The sequence below is a fragment of the Pteropus alecto genome, unplaced genomic scaffold (genome assembly GCF_000325575.1).
Source record: "Pteropus alecto unplaced genomic scaffold, ASM32557v1 scaffold76, whole genome shotgun sequence".
NCBI lineage: Eukaryota > Metazoa > Chordata > Mammalia > Chiroptera > Pteropodidae > Pteropus > Pteropus alecto.
Window position 1 is genome coordinate 9,493,157 of NW_006443138.1, and position 26,678 is coordinate 9,519,834.

The following is a 26,678-nucleotide window of genomic DNA, read 5'->3' on the forward strand; positions in this document are numbered from 1 at the left end:
TATTTTTAATTTTTAATATTAACTGAAAAAGTACCCTAGAGATCATAAATCAACTCTGTCAATTTACCGACTAGGAAACAGAGATTCCTAAGCCCTCTACCAATTTATTTAAATGTATGGTATAAAATAAGGCTGTTGCTTCTAGGAGAGTGGAGAAATAAATGCTAATCAAAGAGAAAAGAACAGATGTTTATATACAGTCTCTGTTTTCTCACTAGCCATAAAGCTATTTTATTTTGTTGTAGATTAGCTTATTCAAAGCTATTGGTTAGATAGTAGTGGCCTTCTTATCTTGTATCATTAATAAAGAAGAGGTGCAAAAATACTATAAATATCACTCTAATAGAATTTTCCCATCCTGCTGGTATCTTTTAACCTTAGAAAATTATGGGTATGTTTGTTTTAATATACTTATAAACTGCTCCTGTTTTTAAGAACTATTAAGAACATTATTGCCATAATTAAATTAATTTAGGTGAAGGAACATTTATTGAGTACCTATTTTGTGCTAGATTCTGTATTAAGCAATGAGGATAAAAAGATGGGTAAAACATGCATCATTTCCTTAAAGATCTAAGGCCAGCGAGTGAGAAAGATAATATTATGATAAAGTTATAATTAATATTATGATAATTAGTATGAATAGAGGTGTAACTAAGATGTTATGTGAGGCCAGGAAATAAGTGCCTAAGTCAGTTTGGTAGATGGCTTCCAGGAAGAGAATGAGCAGGAAGAGGGGGACTATTAGAACTTTTTTTGGTGCAACTTTTCACATTCCTAATTATATGGGGCTCCATGTAAGTAACTTTTCGTCTCTGCTGAAGTCAATTCACCAATGCCTGAATTATATATTTATTTTCTCTAGGAAATGACCAAATGGACTGTTGATTGACAGAGATACATCCCCCATGTATTTCTTTTTTTTCCCACTGGTATTCTAAGGACTGGTGGAATTTCCAATCTCTGCCATAGGATCTTTCTACAAAGAGCACATAAAAAAAGTGTCTTTTAATAATGAATAACCAAGAATAATAATGAAACAGTAAACTTTTTAATTAAGCATTTCAGCAATTCTTTAAAAAATCTATGTTGTAAGGGACAGTTATAGTGTCTTCTGCATATATTGTAAAATATGAAGTAGGCTTTTTATTGCTTTAAATAAATTTTCAATTAATGAAGACTAGAATGTGATGCTCTGAAGAGTCTGAGGACTGTGCTTTTTATTTTTTCATAAGTTTCAAGCAGTCAGAAACCAATTGCTTTTAAAGAAGACTCAGTAAAATATGTTATTTGTGTATAAGCCACTCATCTCATTACATTTGAGTTAACATTCCCAGGAATTCAGAAAGGTTTTAAAAAGTGGTTTTGATCTTAGGTGAAAATAAAGCCAATTAAGATCAGAGCATTGCCACATCAGCTAATATAGTCTGGTTTTAATTTCCTTCATATAAAAAATTATCTCTTGTATGCCTAAAGATATATTTTATTGCAAACTCCTATAAATTAGAGAAGAAAGTGGGGAGGGTTTGTGTGTGTTTGGGGTGTGGTGGGGATGGGAAGAGGAACCACGTAGCTGCATATGGGCAATTTTTATCTATTTCTTTAACATTTGCTTCTCCTCCCCATTGTTTTTTCTTTGATTCCTAAATCATTTCTTATGTCATCCCCACCCCAACAGTAGAGATTATATATGTTAACTTCGTCTTTCTAAAATATTAATAAAATACATTTAATTATACGTGATGTAATTTTTTTTAATTTGCTAATTCCCCCTCATTTTGCTAGCAGTGTTTCCCTGTGATGATGCAAATTTAGGGAAACTTCATTTTAATGTCAGGCCCTAAATGTGCTCCCTACTGAGCTGATGATTTTGAGCTAATGTAGTGTTCCATTCATTGGATTCCACACACTTCCCCTATATTTATTGCATTATCTGTAGTAGTAATCACAGATATCATTACTAGGCAATTGCACAAATGCATATCTAAACTTAGGTAACTTATTCACCAAGATTATCTCTTACTAGTCTTAATTTTGTAATGAAGCTGATTATCCTCTTGTCCAATTGAATATAGATACATCTTTTGATTTAGTAAGCTAAAGGCAAGTATATTGAATTATGTAGTAGGTAATTTACTTACATATGTTTGTAATAACACAAAATGAGGGTAATTTGAGTGTAATCTCTTTTCTAGACTAGGGACTGAATTAGAGAAGGGCTGCATTAGAGAAGGTTAACTGCTTTAAAAAGTACCGCCAAACTTGTGTTAAGATCGAACACAATAGAAGTGTATTTCCTGGTCACATAACAGAATTGAGTGTGAGAAGTGGTACTTGGGCATGCAGTCACCCAGAGACCCAGGTGAGTTTCTCACATATTCAATATAAGAGTTTCAAGGTCACCCTGGAAAATTCATTTCAGGGAAGAACTTAAAGGAGCTAATGAGAAATGTCTGTGGGCTAACCTTGACATTGAAGAATATTCATATTCTATTGGCTAGATCTTAATCACATGACCACACCTAAGAAAGAAAATATGAATTATAGTCTATGCTAGGACATAAAAGAGAGCATGGGTGTTGGTGAGCTGTTAGCAATTTTTACTGTAAGGACTCAAAACAGAACTTGTTCCATAGCTCTGTTTAATGAATATTTCTCTTTACTTACCTTGTCATTACTTGGCACTTCTATCAGGTTGCTTTAGCTTTATTTTCTTTACTCTATATCAGCTGTCTAAATCCAAGTCCTGACTCTTAGACTCGTCCACATTAAACAATTAAAGAATGGGGAGTAAAGGTAATTTTTTACAAAATAATTTCTAATTATATCACGAGTGAACCAAAATTGTTAGAGTGACACATGCTGTTTTTTAATTCAAGAAAAACTGAAGCACCATCTTCAGAAATAGTTTTTATTATGAACATTATAAACACAGTTGCAAGTTAATATTCATTTGTGGAGAAAGTTTTGCTTATCGTATTGAGTAAGGATTAAATAATCTGGCAAATTTATTTTGAGTGAACATGAAAAAAGGATTTGCTCCCTCCCTGTCTGTCTTCTACCAAACACAAATAAAAAAAGATCTATTTTTGCGATGCTACAAAAGAACAATAGTGTGAAATGTAGATAAAGGAGAAAACCAGATGTTGGTTCCTTTTACATTTACCTGTTCGCTGTGTTAAACATCTACATTCAGTTGATTATTAATGTAAAGAAATCCAGCAAAATATATAATGTTATTATATGTATGCATCAGGGACATTGAGGCTAAGACCATTTTTTTAACGTACTGTGGATTGTCATTTATATTGCTTTGATTTGTAAGTATTTTATATGCTATCTACTGGTGAGTAGAGATACACACTTTCTTTTGGCTTCTTTTTTGGATATACCCTCTTTAAAAACAGGCAACAAGTGTCTAGATACTTTAGAAAGGTGCAGCTTCATATTTTTCAAAGAATCGGACATTGGTCCCCAAGGTGAAGTAGCATGTAGTTTAAAAGAAAAGTCTATTCTTTTCACATTTTTGTATTGGGACTCTATTACAATCTAACTCTGATTTTCATAGGTGTTATGGAAAGCATTTTTTTTAACAGGCAGGTTTGAAAAATGCTTACTTATATTGTAAGGTAACCTAGATGTAGTCAAACTATAAGTTGCCACTTTGATTGTGACTTTGAAAGCAATACGTATTAAATATTATTACACAGAGCTTCATGAAAAATAAAGAGAATGCCTTGAGAAAGAAAATTTCATTTCAGGAATCAATTATTTCCAATTATTTGTGACCTCTGAAGAGTTTCTGTGAAGGAACATACCTAGAGTTGAGTTTATTCAAATTTTAAAATTCTTTTCTTCTTAAAAGCATGCATTCTGATATTTTTGTGTTCATATGAATTTCGAACTCTCCAACTCCATATATTAAGGAACATTAGCATGCTAAGTACACTATATTTAAAATGTGAATAATTTTATTTTTATAGCACTGAGTATGATTTCTTATATTGTGATGAATCTTACTTTCTGCCTTTTATTTGCGTAAGTAAAAATCTTCATTTATGTATCATCGTGTACATTTTCTGTATGTAATTAACATTAATTTTTTTTGACTGTGCAGAGCTGGCTATTTGCCTCAGAATATTCCCCTGGAGATTATCAGATACCTGTCTGAGGAGAAGGATTTTCTTCCTTGGCATGCTGCCAGCAGAGCTCTTTATCCTCTAGATAAATTACTGGACCGCATGGAGAAATACAATGTCTTCAATGTAAAAATATATTTTTTCTTTTTTTCTTATTTTCAGAAGATAAACTATTTTCTCATTATCTACTTTATTCAGCTGATTCTGAGTTATAGTCATTCTTTCTAATTTGTGTTATTTTTGTCCTCATTTTCTGTGCAACACTGATGACAATTACTTGAAGAAGAAATTTTATACAAGCTACTTTTTGTTCTGGCCTAAAAGTGTCAATTAAGCTTAAATGCCTCAGAATTGAAGAGCAAATATACATAGCAAATTCTTAAAGTTCAAACTTACTTTCCAAGAGTTAAGGGCTCTATGTTCACCAAGGATTTAACTTGGGTAGAGGATCGCAAAGATCTTAACAGAATATAGACAGTTTCAGTAAAGATTTTTAGTCATTATTTTTATCCAAAAGGGCATAGTGAATTCAATTCACTTCTTTAATTAACAAGGATAAGATCAACACTGAGGCAAAAGCCCATTCATAATTAGGTCCAAAGGGACACAAGAAAGCAAACAACAGATAATCCAAATAGACATGAAGACATGACAAACATTCCAAAATGTTACCTGACCAGATTTCCTAAACTTGAAGCCTCCTGAACAAAAATTACACTGCTGACAGCACCTAATCTAATGTAATAATCATTTGGAATAAGATTGGGATTAAGTACTGCTAATGAGCTTTTAATTCCTAAATTTCTTATCACCAGCAAGGCTTTGCATATGAGAATGTATCTCTCTGCTTTTAATCAGGTTTGAACACTATTTATTTTCATTTAGTTATTTCAAGAGTCTACCCTATGTCTTACACAGTTATTCTATTTTTTTATGACATATTGACTCTGCTAATTAACCTACACATTTGGAATTATCATGGCCAGATCTAATACAAATCTGTTTATGAGACCCATCTATATTGTCCGATGGCCATCAAAGTTTCTTTTTATCTTATCCTAAGCCTATATGAAAGCACCTCTTTTATTTATTTATTTTTAATTGCGATAATCCTGGCTTCTTGACTATTTACTGTTGTTAGTTTTGTCTCAGCCCTTAAACAGACATGCAACGAAATTATGGTACGATTCCTATATGCTGGAGAAGGCTTATTACATTTCTCTTTTCTCAACATAGAGTCACTGCAGTATTAAACTTTTGTAAAGGTAAAATACATTTTGTATATATTTGCACTTTAGTATATCATGTCAGACACCTCAATTTCAGTAAAAGTTAAGAATTGCTTTTACCATAATTTCAGTGCTTTCATTCCTTTGACAAAATTTAGAACCACATTAAAGTGAGGAGAGCATATTTTACCTTGCTACTGATATTTAAATCATTATCTCGATGTATTACTGACTTTTGAAAACCATATTATTTTACTGAAGAATGTTCTGTACATGTCAGGTTCAACAATGCTAGGCTTTTGGCTGGACTTACATAATAGTTTTACATTAAATATGCTCTATGGGCATAAAATGCATAAATATGAGGTGCTCATTTTTATAAATTGTATCTACATTTGTATATTTGTATGTGTGTCATCAATATTCCTGTTTCCTTGCTTTGCTACAAAATTTGTCATCTAAAATACGTGATAGTGCAAATTACTTTATTGTTCAATAAGAAGAGTAGACTTGCACCATGCAATTGTATTTTATTCTTATTTTTTGTATTTGAATTCTAAATTGAATAAAACTATAATAGATCATTAGTATGCCCATAATTTTATTGATATTTTCAAGTAAGTACATTTAGAAAAATATTTTAATTTTATTATTTAATTTTGATTGTCAGCATGGAGAGGTTTGAAACTGACATTTTCTTTATTTCTCCTACCTTCCATTTAGGAATATATTTTAAAGCAAGTTGCGACAACATACATCAAGCTTGGATGGCCAAAAAACAATTTTAATGGATCTCTTGTTCAAGCATCCTACCAACATGAGTACTGTTTTATTTTCTTATTTGCTTCTTTCTCCTCAGAGCTGTTCGGTAACATACGCCTAGCACCATTGAGACTTTAGCAGCATGAAGCAATCATCCTTTCATTTTGCATCTTTCATTTTCCTTGTCTGAGAGGACTGCTGATGGGCAGTGTAGTTTCCACCACCTGGTACTGAGAACAAAAGCATTTCCCTGCCATGTTTTAATTTAAGATCTGCTTTTATTGGTATAGTTGAGATCTGAACCCGTGCCCCTCACTTTAGTACTGTTTCCAGAGCAAATTTTCAGTATAATTAACTTTTACTCTGCCTCATTGTCTCTTACTCGAAACAATAGGATTTCCGTATCTGAAAAGTATTTTCGTGCTAATTATTTGCTTATCTACTGTAATGTAATGTAAGGAGTTACCCTTTCTCACCAGATATTAACACTGCTTTTTCATTTTTTTCCCCCTTTTGATGATACATAAGAGAACTACGTAGAGAAGTTATAATGCTGGCATGCAGCTTTGGTAACAAGCACTGTCACCAACAGGCATCAACACTTATTTCAGATTGGATTTCCAGCAACAGGAACAGGTAAATTGAACCAAATCCTGTATTTTTGATATGATATAATACTGCTTTCAGAGCCTCAGTGGATGCATTCCATTTATCAACCAGAGAAAAACAAGACAAGAAAAAACATTGTAAAACTTGGTTTCAGGGTCACAGCATACAAAGAAACAGCATGAAAGCCACAATACACTGATCTTTGGAATGTTTTATTGAGTTTTAAAATAACTTTCTAAATCTAGGCCCTTATTCTTCACATATAAAGTGTCAATTTATTTTAAATTTTGATGGCTTTCTTCTTCCATGAGAACAAAATAAATATAGACCGAACTCTGACGTTCTTTATAAAGGTTGTGGTATTTGTTCATAAAACAACTGCAAGCATATGATATAAATAAAATATCATAGTAAATATTAATATTAAAAACTAAAAACAAAAAGGTTACAAAAAAGATCTTTATTCTTTAAGTGACTCTTGACAGAGACCTTAAACTTGTATCTTATCTTGGACTTTCACAATGCAGTATTTTAATACATATGGGGTTAAAAGTACTTAATAGAATTACTTATTGTACTAAATGTCACTTATTAATGTTAATGAAAAGAATATTAAACATAAAAAATCAAACATTAGTGATCTTCTTACTACAGTTTTTTAAACCTTCTTAGTTATCTATGTATTTCTAAGGACCATTATATTCCATTGCTTTTCGCACTTTGGGTAATTTATAATCACTCCTCTCCAATCTTTGGCCACTGTGTTAAGGGGAGTCTGATCAGAAGAGTGAGGAGCTAGGCTGCATTTTGTTCAGAACATTCTATTTTACGTGCCGCAATGGACCTGTCCCTGATATGAGTGGCTGGGATTACCCCATGGGTTACAGAGAAAGAGATTTGTTCTAAATGAACATAGAGAACCACAGAGAGTGTAACTTACCATGGAACAAATTGGTAGTGGTCTTGTTGAGAATTATTTAGGTTTAAATGTTGCATAGACTCCAAATCAAAAGGTAGCCATTCTTCTTAAAAAAATCTGTGAGGGAAATCTTTCACTGTATTACTTAGTAATTTGTCACAATCTCTCATCTCCAGCATTTCCTCATTTGCCCTTTAAGTTAAGTTAATCATTTCTGGTCTTAACACTGAGCCAAGAAGGAATTATTTTATCACTACCATCTCTCAATTTATCAATCATATACTTGAAGCAGTGATTAAATCTGTCATCAGTCTTCTCTAGAACTAAAGAATCTTCATTATTTAAACTTTTGCTAATGATAATCTTTTTTTGCTAAATCTTCTGAAAACCTAAACTTAAAATGTTATAAAAACTTATTTCCTATTTTTTACTACCTCCTTTAACTCTATCACATACATATATTTAAGCTGTGAAATCATAAGCATTTGCCCAAAATCAATACATGCAAACTTTTATTAAGATACATAATCTATACACATATGGGGAAAAAAAGGTGAAATATATCACTTAAAGATTGTTGTCTCTACTTCTCTCCCTTGTTTTTTATTTATTTCTTTGTCCTATTTTGCTACAGATTCATGCTTTTTTTTTTAGAGATGATAGTTTGTTTTAACCCTTTAATGAATTTACCCATGTTATTGTGTATTCTTACCATTTACTAGTATTGGACTTACACTATGTCATCACCATAATTTCTCTAGAGAGTCTTCAAGCCCAATATTACTTCCTACATTTTAAAATTTAGCTATTGGAAAAATGCTATGATTAAAATAATTCACGTATTTAACAAAATTTTATTGAGTGATTCTCAATGCCAGTTGGTAGCTAGAAAACAAAAAGAGGCAGAGCTCAAAATTGATAGAAGATACAGCACTATAAACAAATAGTTGTACTTTGAAGGAAGAATTAAGCTTAGGGCAGTTGTGAACACAAAGAAGGGAGGAATTACTGCCTTGGAGGAATCACATTCTGCCTCATGAAGGATGAGTAGGACTCTGTTAGATGGACAAGGCCTGAATGAAGGAAGGGGTAGATATGTATGAATATGCAAAGTGGGTTGATGGGGATTCCAGGCAGAAGGAAGGTATATGGATTGATGTTTAGTTTAATGAGTGTAGTAATTTTTTGACTTATAAATTTGAACAAAATATCACTTCCATAATTGCCTTATAAATGAATATTCATTTATAAGGTGCCAGCTCATTTTGGTTTTGATAATTCTGCCATTCATTAGTGGTAAAATACTGAAATTTGGGGCTGATACTTTCAGGTTCTTTTATTATTTCCTTCATCATTTTTATATTCACCTGCTTTGCTTTCTTTTGTAACTGGGCAAGTAAACATGCTAAGTGAAACTAACTCTGTGTTTACTAAGGTTTGTTCAACCAAGCATATGACATACCCAGCATATACAAGTGACCTCCTGCAGTGAGGATACATGATGCTCAATGGGCTACCTAGGTGTGAAGATCAGAGATTTCATCAATATTTTTTGCATGACAGCTTAATAATAAAATAATAAGGCAATCCTGTAGTTGGTTTTGAGTTTAACTTTCTTAAATTGACTCAATAAAGAGGAGGGCAAGGTTTCTTTTTAAATGTGCCTGAAGCAACAGACCAGACAGCTTTGTTTGCTTGAATTTTAACTTAACTGGAAACTTAAAAATCATCTAAAAAAACCTCCAAAGGTAATGTAGTAGTATATTTATAAAATATTTTTGGAGATGTGATATATTTATACCAATAAATCCAAAGGCCAAAGAGTCATGGATATAGCAGGGATTGTAAATTATTGGGGTGCTATGGTACTATGTAGCCTAATCTTGATACACTAGGGAGATAGGTTAAATCAGTGACATTGGGTTTAGAAAAATGGAATGGATGTGAAAGTTGATGCAGAGCAAAAAATGCAATGAAAAGCTAGTGATGGTTGCAGCAGAGTAAAATTCAAGAATTATAGTGGATGATAAATTGAATGAGTCAACATTCTGATCCCTGTTAAAATATTCAAATGTTGCAGTGTGTTGAATTGTAATGGTGATGTCATGCATAAAAACATATTGGGCTACATTCAGGTCTTGTTAGGCTGTGATTTGGAGACTAAGTTCAGCAGACACCACATTTCAGAAAAGAGACAAATCGCTAAGCATTCGGTAAAGAACAATACAAATGATGAAAAGATCTTGAAAACCACGAGCTACAAGAGGAGGTTATGAGACTTGAAAATTTCACTCTTAAAAAAAGACATACACAAGATGCTAGCCTTTTTGTATATATAAAAAGCATAATACAAGGGACAGATACTGGTTTCTTTCACTAGTTGGTACAAATAAACAAGGAATAATTGGCCTAAGCTTCACTGAGTAAAATATAAGGAATGTATCATTACTGCAGGTGAATTATTATTTGAAAATCTCTGTATTAAAACACTGTTGAGACTGTACAGTTAACTATACAGAGATCACAATATGCTAATATGAGGTTTTCTTTTAATAAAAAAAAATTAATCTGAAATTAAATGTTTGTCCACAATAACACACTTTTAATTTTGTGACAATGTATTATTTTTCAAATAATGTTAAAGTATCCAATTTAAAGCTAGAAGCTGAAACCAAGTAAAGATTTAAAGTATTTAACTAAAAAATTTATTCAATAGATAGTGATATCCATTTCCTAACATATAAATTAATAACTAGTATCTTCACTGCACTTAAAAAATATCCCGAAACAACAGAGTACCTTGTGTATTGTGGGAAATCAAAAATGTTTACTGAGTTGAAATGAATTAGAAATTCACTTTGAAACTAGAAAAATTAAGTCCATTTTACAGTAAAAATTATAAGTAGAGGAGATTCTCTGGAGCTTTGCAGCATACATAATACATAAGCTTCGCTAATACAGTTAATTATAATGTTATTAATATTGTCTTTAAAAATGATAATCATAATGAAAACTAAATATAGTTTGTTGAGTATTTATTACATTTCAGACTTTGAACTAAAGTGCTTTTTGTACATGATCTCATCATTTTTATTTTCAATTTTACAGAAGATAAATCCAAAATTCTTAAACATTATGTAACTTGCCAAGCTTATATAATAGGTGTTAGATTAGACTTTTATTCTCAGTCTCCCTGCTTTCTAATCCTACTGCAGGTGATTCTGTGGTGGCATGTCAAATTACCACATATTAGTAATATATGTTCAAAAATGATTAAAAAAATTTTTTAAGAAAGATACTCAAGAAATCTCAAGTACTCTCTGCAGTGAGTATAAGTAATAGTTTTATGTAGATTGTGCTACATAGCATAAGCCTGTGATTCTCAAATCTTATCATGCATAAGCGTCACTGGGGTGACTTATTAAAAAGTTTGCTAGGCCCTACCCCCAGAGTACTGATTAGAATGGGATCTGAGAACTTGTGTTTATAGCAACTCCCTAGATGATGCTGGTATTGATGATCTGGGGAACATACTTAGGGAACCACTGCTGTGGGGAAAAGTTATTGTCTTCAGAGTCAGAGACACCAGTGATCAAATTACAGATCTTGCACTAAATGGTCTTAGGAAAATCACTTGATTCCATCATGTGAAAAATAGTGATAATATTACCAACCACATATCATAAGAGTTACGTAAAAGAATGATTGTATAATATCTGGCCCTTATAGGTAATGATAAACATTAATCATCTTTGTAGTTGTCTTCTAATTGTTCTGACCACCCCTGTGTAATGGGTGGTGTAAATTTTAAGTGGGGAAACTAGGAACAGTATAGAACAGTAAAGAACATGTATAGAATGCCTTCAACATTAGACTTATTCTGTAAGTTTTGAGGATAAGGATGTAACCTTTGACATAAAATATAAAACAAAATATTACCATAGAGAGTCTCAATTAAGAGTGGGGAGACATTTGCCCTTTTCCCTCTGCTTAAGAATACTGCCTGTCTTGGCCTCCAGGTAAATATTATTTTCTCTTCCCTCCCTTTAATCAGCTGCTATTTATGGCACATGTATCTCCATTAGCCATAGGTCATTTTATCTCAGTGTAAAGAGCCTCAGTTAAGTTCCTCTCCTTTTTGCCTGCTCTCTCTCCATTAATATTTGCTTTTCTTATGTGAGAACGTAAAGGACTCTATCACAGTACAAAGGACTCTGTCACAGTCTGTATATGTTTGGTCTAGAAACCTCATGTTTTCTTCCCCTGAAACTTAGATCCTAATTTATTGTCCATGTTTCCAAGTTATCGTGGTCTTATTTGCTCTGTTCTTTGCACTGTGTTTTGTATTCTTCTTATAATAAATTGACCTACTATAAATAAATAGTGTAAATAATAAGCTAAAGTTATAACAGCCAGACATGATGTTTTAGTGCTCAGTTACCAGCATAGGCACTTTCCAGACAAGTGAACACGGCAGGGAGTTTGTATGGAGTAATGGAAAAGACAGGGCTGTCCAAACCTCCAGTGAGCTGGGGTCAGGAATTAGCTTTGCCCCAGGTTTGTCATTAGACAGCTGTGTCTAAATCAAGTCAGTTAATTTCTCCGAGTCTCTATCTTATTTCTAAAGCGAGGCCATTGCCCCCAAATATCCAGTGGTAATATCAACTCTGAGTCCAAAATTTCACACTTACTGTACATGAACATAAATCATATAATTTCCTCACAATTTGTCCACTTTTGGTTCTCTTTTTGATTGTACAGTTAAGGGTATATGTTCATTCATTCGTGTATTCAATAAATGTATATTGAGCAGCTATGATGCGTCAGGCACTGTGCTAGACACTTGGACAGCAGCATTCCTTTCATTCAGTGCCAACCCCTGTTACTTGCTTGGCATTGAGAATATGTGGTTCATGCCCTTACACATCCTAAAGATGTGAGGTCAGAGAGAAACGTACAAGGGAAATAGAAGGTGGTAATAATCGTACAAAACTAAAAATGAAACTCAGAGAAGTGCAACCAAGACATCTGTGGTTTTCTGAGATATTGTCATATGAGAATTGGATGAGATCAAGAGATCAGAGAAGACTTCTAGCCTTGAGAGCTGGTGATAGGAATGAAGTGGACACATTTGAGCATGAATGAGGAAGGAAGAATGATGAGTTAATGATGAGATATAAAGGGTAAAAGAAAGAAAAGCATCAATGAAATTCACTATAATAGTCCGATAGGGCTCAAACTTGTATGCATGTGAATTGCCTAAAATAACATTTTAAAGTCTAATTAATTCTAAAAGTCTCCATAATAGTTTAAATAATTGCAAAGCTTTGACTTCTAGTATGTAGTAAATAGATATTTTTAAGTAAAATTCTTTCAAGACCTCTAAATGTATCCAATGAAATCAAAACAGTAAAGCTATTTTATACAAACCGTTAGTTATTTAAAAATATGATTATGTTCATATTTAATAGTCACGATTTTATATTTTTCTTTTCTCTTTCCCCAAATTGTATTTTAATATAATATATTTTTGCTTGAAAATATTTTTTGGTTCACCATATCATACTTTTCTGTAACACATACACACACACACCAATTACAGACACACACAAATGTAATTTTTTCATGTCATAAAATCCTATGTTAAATTTTTTTCTAATTGGGTTTTATTACAATTGTTAATTGTGCAGAATTGATCAACACACATGCATTGCAAACATTGATGAGTAATTTTCAAGTGTGAAAATAAAAATTGTTAAATATAAAAGTAAAAATTGAGATTGGCCTTTTTTTCTAACTAGCTTATATATTCACAGATATATATTGCTCACTGCTAGAAGGAAAAAAGTTTCACCATCAATTTTGTTCATATTTTTATGTTAAAGTGCTGAGAAATCTTATTCATTAAAAATAAATTGGTGGTAATAGAAGGTATTTTGTTATAGCAATGTAACACAACTCTTTAAAATCTTTCCAAGTTTTAAGCCAAAAAACACACAGTAATTTATCACCAAATACTTTTAATTATAACCTAACAATTAGGTTCTTCTTCAAATTTTATGAGACCAATGAATTTAAAGAAATTGAAATCTCATTTTTTAGATATCCACATCAATATTTAGAATTTTCTATTTGGTACTGCCATGCTATGCACCCTTGGAAGATACAAGATGAGTGAATGAGAAATATGTCTTCTCCTGGAAAGTGAGAGAAAACAGGAGAAGGATTTTTATGAAAAGAGTAATATCTATATGAAAGTTTAGAATGTGGAACTTGATTGCCACAACACTACCCATATCCTTTGGTACTCCTTGAAAAGTTTTTCCTTACACCCAGAGGAACAAATACCTTATTTTGAAGACCATTGCACTAGGAATGGAGAGAATAAGAGGTAGATGAGATTGTCTGGGGATAGAATAGAACATGAGAGGGTTCAAGGCTAAGAACTGAGAAATCACAATACTGAATAGCTGGATATAATCCAGACGTGAGTTGTGGCCCTTGAAGCTTAACATTTACAGTGTATTCCAAAAGCTGTTTATTTCCTCTACCAATTTTCATATATTTTATCATTTATTATTAATCCTCTGCACTATAAATACAAAGAATTTATCTGTATTTAAAGACATAGATATATCTGTAGGCTATAGATGTGTAAAAATGGTATACACTCTAAGAATTCATCTGGAATTTATTTTTATATATGTACCGGGAAACTTACACACTTCTTAATTTTACTTTAACTGATTTCCCATTAAAAAATATAACCACTTGCATTCTATTTTGCCTTATAAAACAGATAGTTTATATCTTAGTTTCCAAATGGTTCTCAAGATTTTCTCAATTGTGTTTAAACATTTACTCTAAGCATTATTTTACTATGTTAGTCAATCTTTCCTTTACAAGTCATGTATCCTTTACCTCCTACCGATACCTGGCATAAAAATTGCTTTTTTTAAAATCAGAATATTAGAAATTATTTAATTATCAATTTTGAAGAATTAAAGAAGGATGCTATGAAGATATTGATATTCTCAGTGGATTATGTTAAGTAGCTTAACGCTGATTAATCTATAGTTTTAGTAGCTACATTTTTACTTGCACGTGAGGTAATACAGCATTCTACACTGTAATTTGTTTGCCTAGTTCCTTATTTCACACCTGCGCAGTCAGTGCATTGTTAATAGAGAACTTTATTCACCCAGTGTGTGAATTCCATCATAAATGTTCTTATAACAGATCCGTTGAGGTAAGGGGAAAATAATATAGTGAATTACCTACTTGAATGTTAGTAATACAGATTTAAAACATACTTTCAGCTAATTTCTCCCAATACAAAACTTGAGGGCACATATTTTTGTTTATTTTTATCAGATGCTTGGAAAAAATCCTTAAGGTATAATTACCCTCTTTTCGCCACCTTTTTGTCTTAGGAATTTTATACTTCAGTAGTTATGGCCAGTCACCTCATTATGAATCGTCGCCTGCACCGAGACTTAGAAATTGCTCGTGAGAATCTTTAAAGCAGAAAGTGGTATAAGAGCTTCTGAAATAATTCACAATTACCATCAAAGATGTCATCATCATTAACATCTTACTATCAATTTATCCTGCTAGTTCTTTAAAGCTAAAAAAAAAATTGTGTAACATGCTGTGTTCCTCATGGTGATGTGTGCCGTGCTGCAGGGCCAATTTCCCCAGTCTACATGTGGTTAGCAGTCAACTTGGATTTCATCATTTAGCTCTATTTCTAAAATAAAGTATTGTTGCTCTCTCTTTTTTTTTTTTGCATAGCAACAAGTCTATTTGATTTAGTTAAGTAGGATTCATTTAGACTCTTAACAGTATTTGATTCAGGTACCAAATATACCTTGAGTCTCTGCTACATCCATGGGGATCCAATAGAGAGCAAAAGGACAGTTTCTGCCTTTTCGAAGCTATAGTCCAATGGGGTAGATCAAGTCTAATCAGATGTCATATGAATACTGTAAGATTTTAACTGTATTGAGAACCAGAGGGGAGACTTATATGAAAAGGATAATTTGACCTGTCAGTGAGGTTGATATTCCTGCAGTGACAACTGACCTGCTGTCTACAGGAAAGACACATGTTCACCAGGCAAAGAAGGAAAGGAGACGTTAAGTGGAAGGAACAAGGTATAAAAATGGCCTTCTTCCTCCACATAATTTCTCAAGATTAAAGTCTTGGTACTTTCAGAAAGTTTAGCTGATTGGGCAGAATCTGTACTGACCCAAGAACATTCTCTGGAAGTTTTGTGAATTTTTTTTCCAGTTAATCAGTTTTGTTTTTCTTTGCTGAGAAGAGTGAAAATCCCAGTTAACTGATTATGCTCCTTCATCAAAGCTTAAGGGGAATCTCTAAGATTAGAGAATGGTACCAAGCAGAAGTGTTTGGGAAAAGCTATGTAGAAGAAAAATAACATGAAATGTAGTAAGCTGTCTGAATTAATCCTGTTGTGAATTCTTTTGTCAAACTGGAAATCTTTATAACCAATAATCACTATCTGACTTAATACTTGTATAAGTAGAGGTCATATATTAAGATTATTTAGGTAGTGGCTACACCTGAATATAGAATAAACTTATATTATTATCTCTCTTTTTCTTAAACCTCTCTGAAATCACATCGAAAAGTTCCACTTTTCCTCATCCTTTGGAGAATTCAATACATGCTAGCTCAGTTCAGTACACTATAGGATAAATATTTGACTAAATGTCTTAATCTGGTTGTATTTTCAATTTACTTTTTGTTGTAGCAGGAATTTTAATTGCCTCAAGAGCTATGTAACTCCAGTAAGTGCATATTTTCTATTCATTTGCTTATAGTCACATTTAGTTTGTAATCTAAATGCATTAATGATTTTATATTCTAATTTAAAATGCAGAAATAATGATACACTTATTTTCCTTTTCCCAAAACTTTTGGCTTTTTCTTGATGTTTTACTTTTTTTTTTTTAAATTATATTACTAGCCATGCATAGAGGTAAATAGTCAATAGTATTTTGTAAGGTATTTTAATTTTTACAGAAGTATGCCTTTGAAGGGGACTTGATTAAATTTAACTTTTTTTGTTTTCAGTATAATTGGCTTTTTCTTTATTTCTGCCAATAGTAATTTTCCTATCATGGTATTATTGTTTGCCTAATATTATAACAATTTCAGGGACTGAACTTTTGGATCATCTATCAAAAGATATGCCTATTGAATAGCTGCAGAATAGCTCTGTTTTAACTGCCGAACTGTTTATCACAGTACAAGTGCTAAGCGAATATAGATTTACATGGGTAATGCAGAGAGCAATGCTGATTAAGCTTATAATAGTAATCATTATTATTTACTAAGCCAGAGTTGAAGCACCGACAAAAATATTTGCAGCTTCCAAAACGCATTTACTCACTCACAGAGAGTAGATTATGCCGATAGGTTTAGTTTGAGCATAAGGTTTATTGCAACTACTACTAACAACTATAAAGATGAAATTTCTCCACATTTTCTCAAAATAACGAAAGCATTGCTATTAGCACTGATTCATTCAACAACATCAACATTTCCTTTTTGTTTATTTTTTCTCCTTGCGATTAAGATTTAGGACTACTGATTCTATACATGTAAATTATTCTATCTCAAAATAAAAGTGAAAATAACTCATTAATCTTTCTAATATATTGTAATATTACTTACCTAATATTGTGATAACGTTGATGAAAAATGTCCCACAAGCATCATATATTGTTTTGTGATATGTATGCATATATATATGATATCTGAAAGTGAGAAAAAACTGATGACATAATTTCTTGCAATAATAGTATTTGTTTTTCTCAGTTATATCATCTCCAATGCAAAATATGCCTTTTAGCTTGTTTTGTAACTTTTTCATCTACTCTTGCTATTCCCGTTTTCTCCAGAACTCAGATTGTTTTTTCTTTTAATAATTTCCTGTTGTCGTATATAACAGAACTAAATTCTTGAAAACTATTTTTATCAAATTTAATTATATCTATCCCTATTCCTTAAAACATATACATACATATATGTATACATATATATACATATATGTATATATACATATATGTATATACATGCATACACATATGTACACACACACACACACACACACACACATATATATGTGTATATATATAGAGAGAGAGAGGGAGAGAGAGAGACTATCATTGGGAGAGTCAGAGCATGTTTCAGTTAAGCCATAGAAATATCTAGGATTTGATGAGAATAATACTTCTCTATTTTTGAAAAGTACAGCATATTCTTGTGTAGTGAACCTGTCAAAACTATGAAAACCTGCAGAATTGCATGTTTGTTAATGCACAGACATACATACACACATACACGTAAAGAGTAAATTTTACTTTGGCCAAAATAAAATCCATTTTTAGTTGGGGACCTTTCAAGTGAAAATTACATTACTCCTGAAAGCTCAGTGGTTAAACCTAAAAAATGAACTAAATTCCCATAGTTGATTCTTCCCAGGATGGAGAGTTAGCTTTGTTAACGTCAGTAACCTTGATGGTGCATTAGAAATGAAGGCAAACCACATTTGCATAGGCTCTAACATTTCTAAAAATGTAGTATTTTGATGGATACAAAAAATCTACGTAATTTTCAACCTTTGTATGAAGAATACAAAGGACAATGACTGTTGCTACAAATTATCCTGGGCAATAAGAGTTATTTGTCGAAGTGGAGCACAATGTCATCCAGTGGTGTTTTCATGAACACTCAGGCCTGGATTATGATTTGAATAAAAGTGCTTATGAATTTGCTATTGCAACCAGTGTATCATTTCCATTATTTTCTTTCATCTTAATAATTAAGTTAAAGTATTAATTCCTAATCATTGTGATTCAGATACATATACACATACATATGTATATGTATATATATGTATATTAGACTTCATATCACAGCAGGCACTTAGATTTATAGTGCTTTGACCAGAACTGAGTGATGAAAAGCTTAAATATTCATGGATCAGGTTAGAGCATATTCATTTAGAAGTCATGGATAATTGGCAAGCAATGATCAGGAAACAATTCATCCCATCTTTAACACAGGCATTTATAAATAGGTCAATTTATCAGCGATTTCACAACTTCAACTACAACTGTATACCTCTTAAGTTTTAAATTTTGTTATTCTCTTAGACTGATTTATACTAGCAGCCTGCTGCTTATTGTTTAGGAATGAGTCATCATAAATATCTTAATTTTTTACTTTTTTATAAAGCAATTTTTTTGAGCTCTTATGGGTATAATTGATTCTGGATGTCATAAAGTTTCTGAGTTGTGAAATGTTAAATAATAGTGTTCTAGGCTTTTCAGTGGTGTGTTTAAAATCTAGGCCAAAGAAAAATTTTAGACAAGTCAAATCACAATTTCTCCTCTAATTGTTTGCTTTTTTTCCTTTACCTTTTTGTAGGTCTTTGTCATCCTGTCATTATCATAATCACTCGGAAATTTTTGGCCTCTACATTTCTCACTTGTATTCTTCCTGTCTTTTCTACCTTTTTTTTTTGATGTCACCTTTTTTGGTCTTTTTTTTTTTTTTCAATGTTTGGGTCATTTAGTTTTCTATTTTTTTGTGCTTAGCAATCATATTTTATAAAGTGGTCTGATAGCCCAGATACTTAACCCTCATTATTCCTCTCGCTTCCTACCCAATTAGAAATGATAGCTACTTTATATGTGGGGCTTAGAAATTTAAAATACAATTTCATATGTATTATTTCAGCTTATATAAAGCAAACATCCCATTTAAAGTACATTTATTTTAATTATAAAAGCCATTTTAAAGGAGAGCAGTTATCTTAAAATATAATCTTTGATACATTGGGGATGTTAAGAGTTAAAACGACTTTCCCTTTCCCAGCAATTCTTTTTCCTTTCAAAAAGAAAAAGCAGCTTATTTTGCATATTTGCATTTTGTAAATATGCAAAATAAAAATATAAAGAGGTATTGAACATCATTTCACGACATAATAATTTTAAATATAGTTGGTCTATTCTCCACCAGGTTTCTCCAGCTCTATTTTTTGGGGGCTCCAAAGGGCCGTGCAGATTGATTTTGAACTGCCTTCTCCTTCACTAAGAGGTTTTGATATGCTTAAGTTCTGATGGGAATGAGCAAGCACTGGTAAGAGGACTCCCAAGAAACAGAGTAGCTCTGGCTGCTGTATATCTGTGCCTGGCTGACAGCTTCTCTTTCTAAAGTTTTTTTCCACTAGTCACTAACTGCACACTTCACATGGGATTCTGTTCTCCCTTTGCTAGGGGCTTTATAGAGATATAAAGGGACAATATTTCTTCTGGTTGCTAAGGTTTTTCTATTGATTCCAGGGGCATATTTTATTGACAAGTGTACCAGGAAAGGTAGATGGGATTATAAAATTGCTTTTTTTTATTGTAATGCCTTAAACTTGAGATGTGTTGTCAGTCATGACTTTTATAATTACTTATTCACTTTCAATGAGGTTGTTTAAAAACTTTTTCCTATTTTGTTTTTAGTCTAGTACTCATTTGGAAAAGACAGAAATATTGTTGCCCCTTTATCTTAATAATGGTAATAAAAATAATGAGGAAGATCAATGTCATTACCCCACATCGAGACAATTCTCTGTGTCCCTTGCATTTGGCTATACACAGCATTTAGATAAAGCCCATAATGATCCCTTGAGTCCATATTAAGTACTGGATAAACATTATCTCATTTAATCATTGTAACAACTCTGTAAGGAATTATTATCCCTATTTCCAGATGAGGAAACTGACAGGTGCAAAAAGTCACACATTCCTACTAAACAGCTTTAAGTTTTACTCAAGGTGGCTTTCTTAGCAGCAGCCAAACGACTAAGGAATGGGGATAAAATGAGATGTGGGGGAAGAGGACACTATGAACAGGGTCAACTTTTGTAAATGTAGGTTATTTTTCAGTTTAATATTTTATAGTCACAGATTGTCTGCCCTAGAAGAAGAATATTAGTATTTAGAAGGCAGAACAAGATTTTCAGTGTTGGTGATGAAGCCTCAACCAGAGCTGTCTTTTAATTTCTAGTTGGATTAGGCAAATGATCTTTTAAATGAATTAATTAACTGCAAATTAATTAAAATTAATTAAATGGTAGGCCACACTCTATATCAATAGCATGTGTAGTGCCCCTGAAAGATAGAGGTGCTCTTAGAGAGATTAGTGATTTGAGAAATTTTTCTCATTGTCTTTATAAATAATTAAAACCACATTTTAATGTTAATACAATTACTAATGAAAATAATCTTGCATAACAGAGGAAGAAAGAACCTTAGAACTCATGAACTGTAGCCCTGTCCAATTAAAATGAAAAATGAAGACCAAAGTGATGACCTTGACTTGTCTAATCTAGAGTTAGTTACTGGTCAAAATTTATATTTTAAAATAGTGTGATTTTTTTTTCTTTGTCAAGTAATAGTTTCTTATGAAAGATATTTTAACTATCATCAGAATTACTTCTACATCTTATTCAATATCATCTTTCTATTTTGAAATGTATTTTATTCTAATAGTAACAGAATCTTAACTTTATAAATATAATTATACATTTACTTATATTTCAAAAGTAATTGTAAAAGTTATTAAATTATCAAATTGGAAATATATGAGTTAAAACAACAAAGATTGATTATTTAGAATTACTAAGTCTAGAGGCAAATGTTAATATTCTCTTATCTTTTCAGTCTTTCTACCTAACATATACATTATGTTTTTTTAAAATATAATACAATTGTATTATATTCAAAACATACTCTGTCCTTATATTTCATCATATTAAATAATATATCTACCATATCATTAAATATTATCATTCTTAATCGTTATTTTTATCTTAACTCAAACCAGTCCCTGATTGTTATTTTAGATGACTCCTGATTTTATACCCTAAAAAACAATGCAGCAATGAAAACTATTATAGCAAAACCTTCAGGAATTTTTCTCATTATTTATCTTAATTTATCAATTTACTTCACAATTTTTTATTTAATAACCAAAGTACCAACTTACTATGATTTAAAAATTTTAGTTCCATTCCACCATCATTATTATTTAACTCAATAAAAATTGTTCCTAAAAAATGCATGCCTTTATTTTTCTACCAACTTAATTTTTTAACTTCTACCCCAAAACATTTAGTTTATAGGCATTTTCTTTCGGCAAAGTAAAAAATGTTTAAAGATATCACCAAAATACAAAAACAAGGTACTTCACATGAGTATACTGAAATTTTATGCTTTGCGACTTGTATCATACAAATGAACTCTATCATGATTCTATTTAAATAGAGAATAGAATAAAAATACATAGTACAAGTTACATTAATTAGGTAATAATTTCTGCAATGTTAGTAACCTAGTAAAAATAAAGGCACTTCTTTTTGTCTAAGCTTTTATCCCATTCTTCTCATGAAGGCAGCTGAGAGAGACTAACTCCCTGCTCATGTGTACAATGTATACCATACTTGGAGAAGAACAAGCACAGTTTTCTCTCCCAGAATATAAAATTCCATTAAAAGATTCACTTTCAAGGCAGCAGTTAAAGGGAAATGACTGTGGGGATATTCACATTTTCATAAACATTTTCCCTGTTCACGAGAAGGGGCCCTCTCTCCCCATAATCCTGATATCAAGAATCTCACAGGACTCATTTGTACTGTTTGCAACTATGGGTTCTGTGGGTTTATCAGCTTATGCTTTACAAACAAATGAGCTTTTTCATTTGTTCCTAATGACTTTGGTTTATACAATGAGATCTTAAACTGTCCCCAGAGCAATTATTTTGCTAAAATGTTATTAGAACATCTTTACAAATTTAGCAACAAGGGCGAGGGGCGGTTCATTAATGATGGAAACCTTCGTGCACCAAGGGCCCTTGGCAAATTCAGCACTCACCAATCTTGTTTTATTTTCAGCGATGAGTACAAATAATCTTGTGAACTATGCATGGATTCTTTGTCTGATCGGTGGGCAAGGAAGATGAGAGGTTGAGGGGGTGGGAAGAGATGCTAGAAAAATCAGAGTAGTATTCTCCAACTAATCAGCTCTGTCCTCGCTCTTCCCTTATGAATCTTAAGCAATGCATACCTCTTAGCATCTGCTGATAGAGCTATTTTTTTTCCTGAGAGTTCAGGGATTTGCAGCTGATACTGAGGATTATTTTTCAATGGACCATCAACAGGCTTTAAATTATATATGTAAACATATATGTGTTTCATTTTCATAGTAATCAAATTTGATACATCTGCTATGCAAAGAGAGACAGCTGCTGACAAGCCTGAAACTTGACCCGCAGTTTCTTGCAGAGCACATCCAAATTATATGGTCTTTCTCTTGGTTTGTAGCTGCAGCTTCAGACATAGAATCTGCCCCTCTTCTGGGCAGCTTTGCTTTCAAAGGACTCCTTTGCCCAGGACAACTTTTGTGAGATTCCTTCAGGGTGGTCTGTCTGTTATTTCATTCAACACTTTAGTGCTGGGTCTCCTTTTAAAATTTCTTTTCCTTGCTCTGTGTATGACCAACTTGCCATACAGCAGCTCCTTAAATACACTACCAGCCTATATCCTTCAGTCACCCAGAGGCTGCGTCTTAACAAAGATCATTTCAATGAACAAAATGGATACTTATTGTTGGAAAAGCAGTGTTGCCAATATTGAATATGTCTCAAAGATGACTGATTATGCGTGGATATAAAAAAAATAATACTAGTAATAATTTAAAAAGAGGTTAGAAGTGATATTGGTGGCCAGTTCAGCACTAAGAGAATTATAGGTTGGATGCATTGGTATTACTCTGCAGCCCATCGATTAGGTGCAAGAATTGGTGATAGTACCCTTTTAAAGGAAATACTATTTTTTAATTAAAATTTTTTTGTTGTCTTTACTTTTTATCAGATAGCTTTATTGAATAACAAAAATCAGAATTTGTGACAATTATTTGATATTACTTCTAATAGAAATCAATATATCTAATTTTCATTGTCATTAGCCATCTCTAAGCTAATGATAAAAATAAGAATGACTTTCATGTACAGATCATACTGGTTCTCAAGTTACTATACAGTTGTTATAGTGCAAAATATCCTCCCTAGGAAAAGAGTTCCCTCTCTCACAAAAAAAGATGTTTATAACAGAGATCATGATATTGTTATGTAGATTAAATAAAATAAGATGTGTAACCTTAAACGCAGTATTGCACAAAAGTGTTATTTTCTACCTCTTATGTCCCGTTAGCCTGTGTCCAGGGCTTTGGACTGGCCAATCCATTTATTTATTTGTCTTACACTACTAAGCATCAGCTAGTAGCAACTACTGAATAACAAAAATATGGACTGTTGTTGGTGATAATAGTGTATGACATTTAAGTTAGTTCCAAGAAACATATCTGCTTTTTCTTTTTCTTTTTACTTTTTTCCCATTTTCTATTTTTCTATATGCCTTTTCTACCTGAAACCATTGATATTGGAGACTGGTTTCACAGAGAGTAACAAACCCAATTCAATAGGCTTTATTCTGTAGTCTCTCTGATGTACTAATAGCTTAATGAATTTCTCTTAGAAAATAAACTGTTACTATTATGTCTAACATTAAGAAAATGTGCAATGATTGATGAGTTGATGATTATAATAGACACTTTATTATTATTTCTTGCAAATTTTTATATTGATCTCTTGATCAAAATCATGACAATAATACAGTGTTGTACTCTGTAGCCTGTAATTTTTGGAAGAAAAGACTCATATTCTTCCCTAGCTGTTGATTTAGAAGACTAGATTTTTTTAGCATTTTTATTGCACTTAGTGAACATAGAGGCGTCTTTGTAATCTTATGCTGTATGCATCATGATTGATACATTCTTCAAAATGTGGCGGTAGTGTTTTCCTTGGTGATTTAGGGTGTGCTGTGTGACTAGCAAGCCATTCACAGAACAGGGAAAAGTTTTCACCAACCACTGGGAAGATGATTGTTGGTACTTTCTTCATGGGGATCCAGGGGTAAGAGGGGAAAATAAGAGAAAGTATGAAGCTCTTTGCTAGTTTTTTTCTAATGTTTGTATTCCTTTTGTTTCCTTAAAAATAAAACAAATCAAACAAACAAAATGCTTGCCTCTAATACCACAAAGAAAAATGTCTTTAGTCAGTACTGTTAAAGTAACTTTTCTCCAAAAACTTTAATTATTTCCAGGAAGAGACAGAATAAAACAGTTTTATCCATTTCTGGGAACCATGAATTTTGTATGATATTTCTAACAACTCTATACATCTGGTATCTTAATGCACCATCCTCAATATCCTGAGTAGCCCTACTTAGTGCTAAACAGAACAAGATGAAGATCACCTTACAGATAGTCATTCAGATACTTTCTTCTGTTTTTCAAGTATTCCTTTAACTACAACAGTGTTTTAACCATCAAAATCCTACAACTTTAGAAGGGATTGTTTTATCTTGTCATCTAGAGAAAGCAATTCTTATTAGCTACATTCAAATTATAAATGAGAAGTTTTAATAATAAATTACTGCAGAAATACATTTTAACTTTTTAAAATTTAAGCATTGAGATGTTCTTTCGAAGAACCGAGTTTTAAAATGTGGGATATAGATTGAAATTTGAAAAAAAAAAAAACAGTATTTAGTAAAAATTTGCTATGGCAAAGTGCATACAACTTATAAATAGCAAGACTAACTAAATTTTCTAATAGTTTTGAAGTTAAAGTAAAAACGTAGTCTATTTTCTATAGTCACCTTTATAAACATAAGAGAAAAGAACTTTCTACTTTCTCAAAATTTACTACTTATATTTTGTTTATTTATTATCTGTATAATAATCTTTTAGGTTCCAAAATTTAGAGAGCTATTTGAGAAAAATAATTTTAGAAAAAATTTTCTAAGAATTTAGGAGGAAATGTTTCTGTTTTACCCAAATTAGTCTTTTCAACCAGTGCTTTCTTGTCCTTCTTGAGCAAAATCTTTGGTTGATAGGTATATTAATATTGGTGAAAATATAAAGCATTCTATTTATATATTTTTTAAGCCTTTATGTTCCCTTTTTTATTTAAATATAGTTTCAAGATTAGAAACAAAAATTTCATTCAGAAATACCTTTAAATAAAATACATTATTTTATTCATGGTCGCTAATATTTTTAAATATTATTATATAGTATTATTCTCTTTCAGGTAAAATCTAATTAAAAAATCATCTTTTAAAAAACTGACTATAGTAAAGCAACACCTGTCTTTATTTTCAATACTATGAAGCTTTTAATTAACAGAAAACCACCATGGGTTGCTTCTTTAGAATACCACTAAATGTTAGAGACATCGTCTACTGTACAGGAGTTTCACTGCTAGATGAGGATGTCTGGGAATTTATATGGATGAAATTCCACTCCACCACGGCAGTTTCTGAGAAGAAAATATTGTTGGAAGCCTTAACTTGCAGTGATGACAGGAATTTATTAAATAGGTGGGTCAATTAATGTTCTAAATTTGTGTAATGAGAGTATTCTTTATTAATCAAACTGTTCTGAAGTTGTTTTTATTCCCTTGAATATGTGTTAGTTACTATAAAATATATCTTTATAGAGCTAAAGAAAGTTGTTGTGTTAACATGAATAAAACTAGTTGACTTGAAAGATGTATCTTTGTTTCTAATTAATTTTTTACATATATGTTTATATATGTAAGATGATATTTTACTATAAAAGGAATTGTTTACTATAAAATTTTTAAAAGTAAGTTTGCATCATCGAATCAGAATTGTGATTTCTCTACCACAAGATTTTTCTAGAATTTAATTAATGTATTAACATACTATGAATTTGATCTCCTTTCATTTATAACCAGAAAATTGTTCTATTGATACATTTGTATTAGTAAAGTTTACATTGGACAGTTCTCTTGGAGAATATGATTAATTAAATCATGTAATTTTTGAAATTTTATAAAAATGTTGAAGTT

The 26,678-nt window shown here is 31.7% G+C and overlaps 1 protein-coding gene across 3 annotated transcripts in view; it reads left to right on the forward strand.

The window, feature by feature from the left end:
• TRHDE (thyrotropin releasing hormone degrading enzyme) overlaps positions 1–26,678 on the forward strand; it is a 336,531-nt gene that overhangs the window by 298,723 nt on the left and 11,130 nt on the right. For all 3 annotated transcript variants that reach the window (XM_015598568.2, XM_025041040.1, XM_006923754.3), the window contains 4 exons: positions 4,118–4,265; positions 6,092–6,189; positions 6,659–6,766; positions 26,017–26,184. In XM_015598568.2, the coding sequence (XP_015454054.2) occupies positions 4,118–4,265; positions 6,092–6,189; positions 6,659–6,766; positions 26,017–26,184 (522 nt within the window). The remainder of the gene's footprint in view (positions 1–4,117; positions 4,266–6,091; positions 6,190–6,658; positions 6,767–26,016; positions 26,185–26,678) is intronic.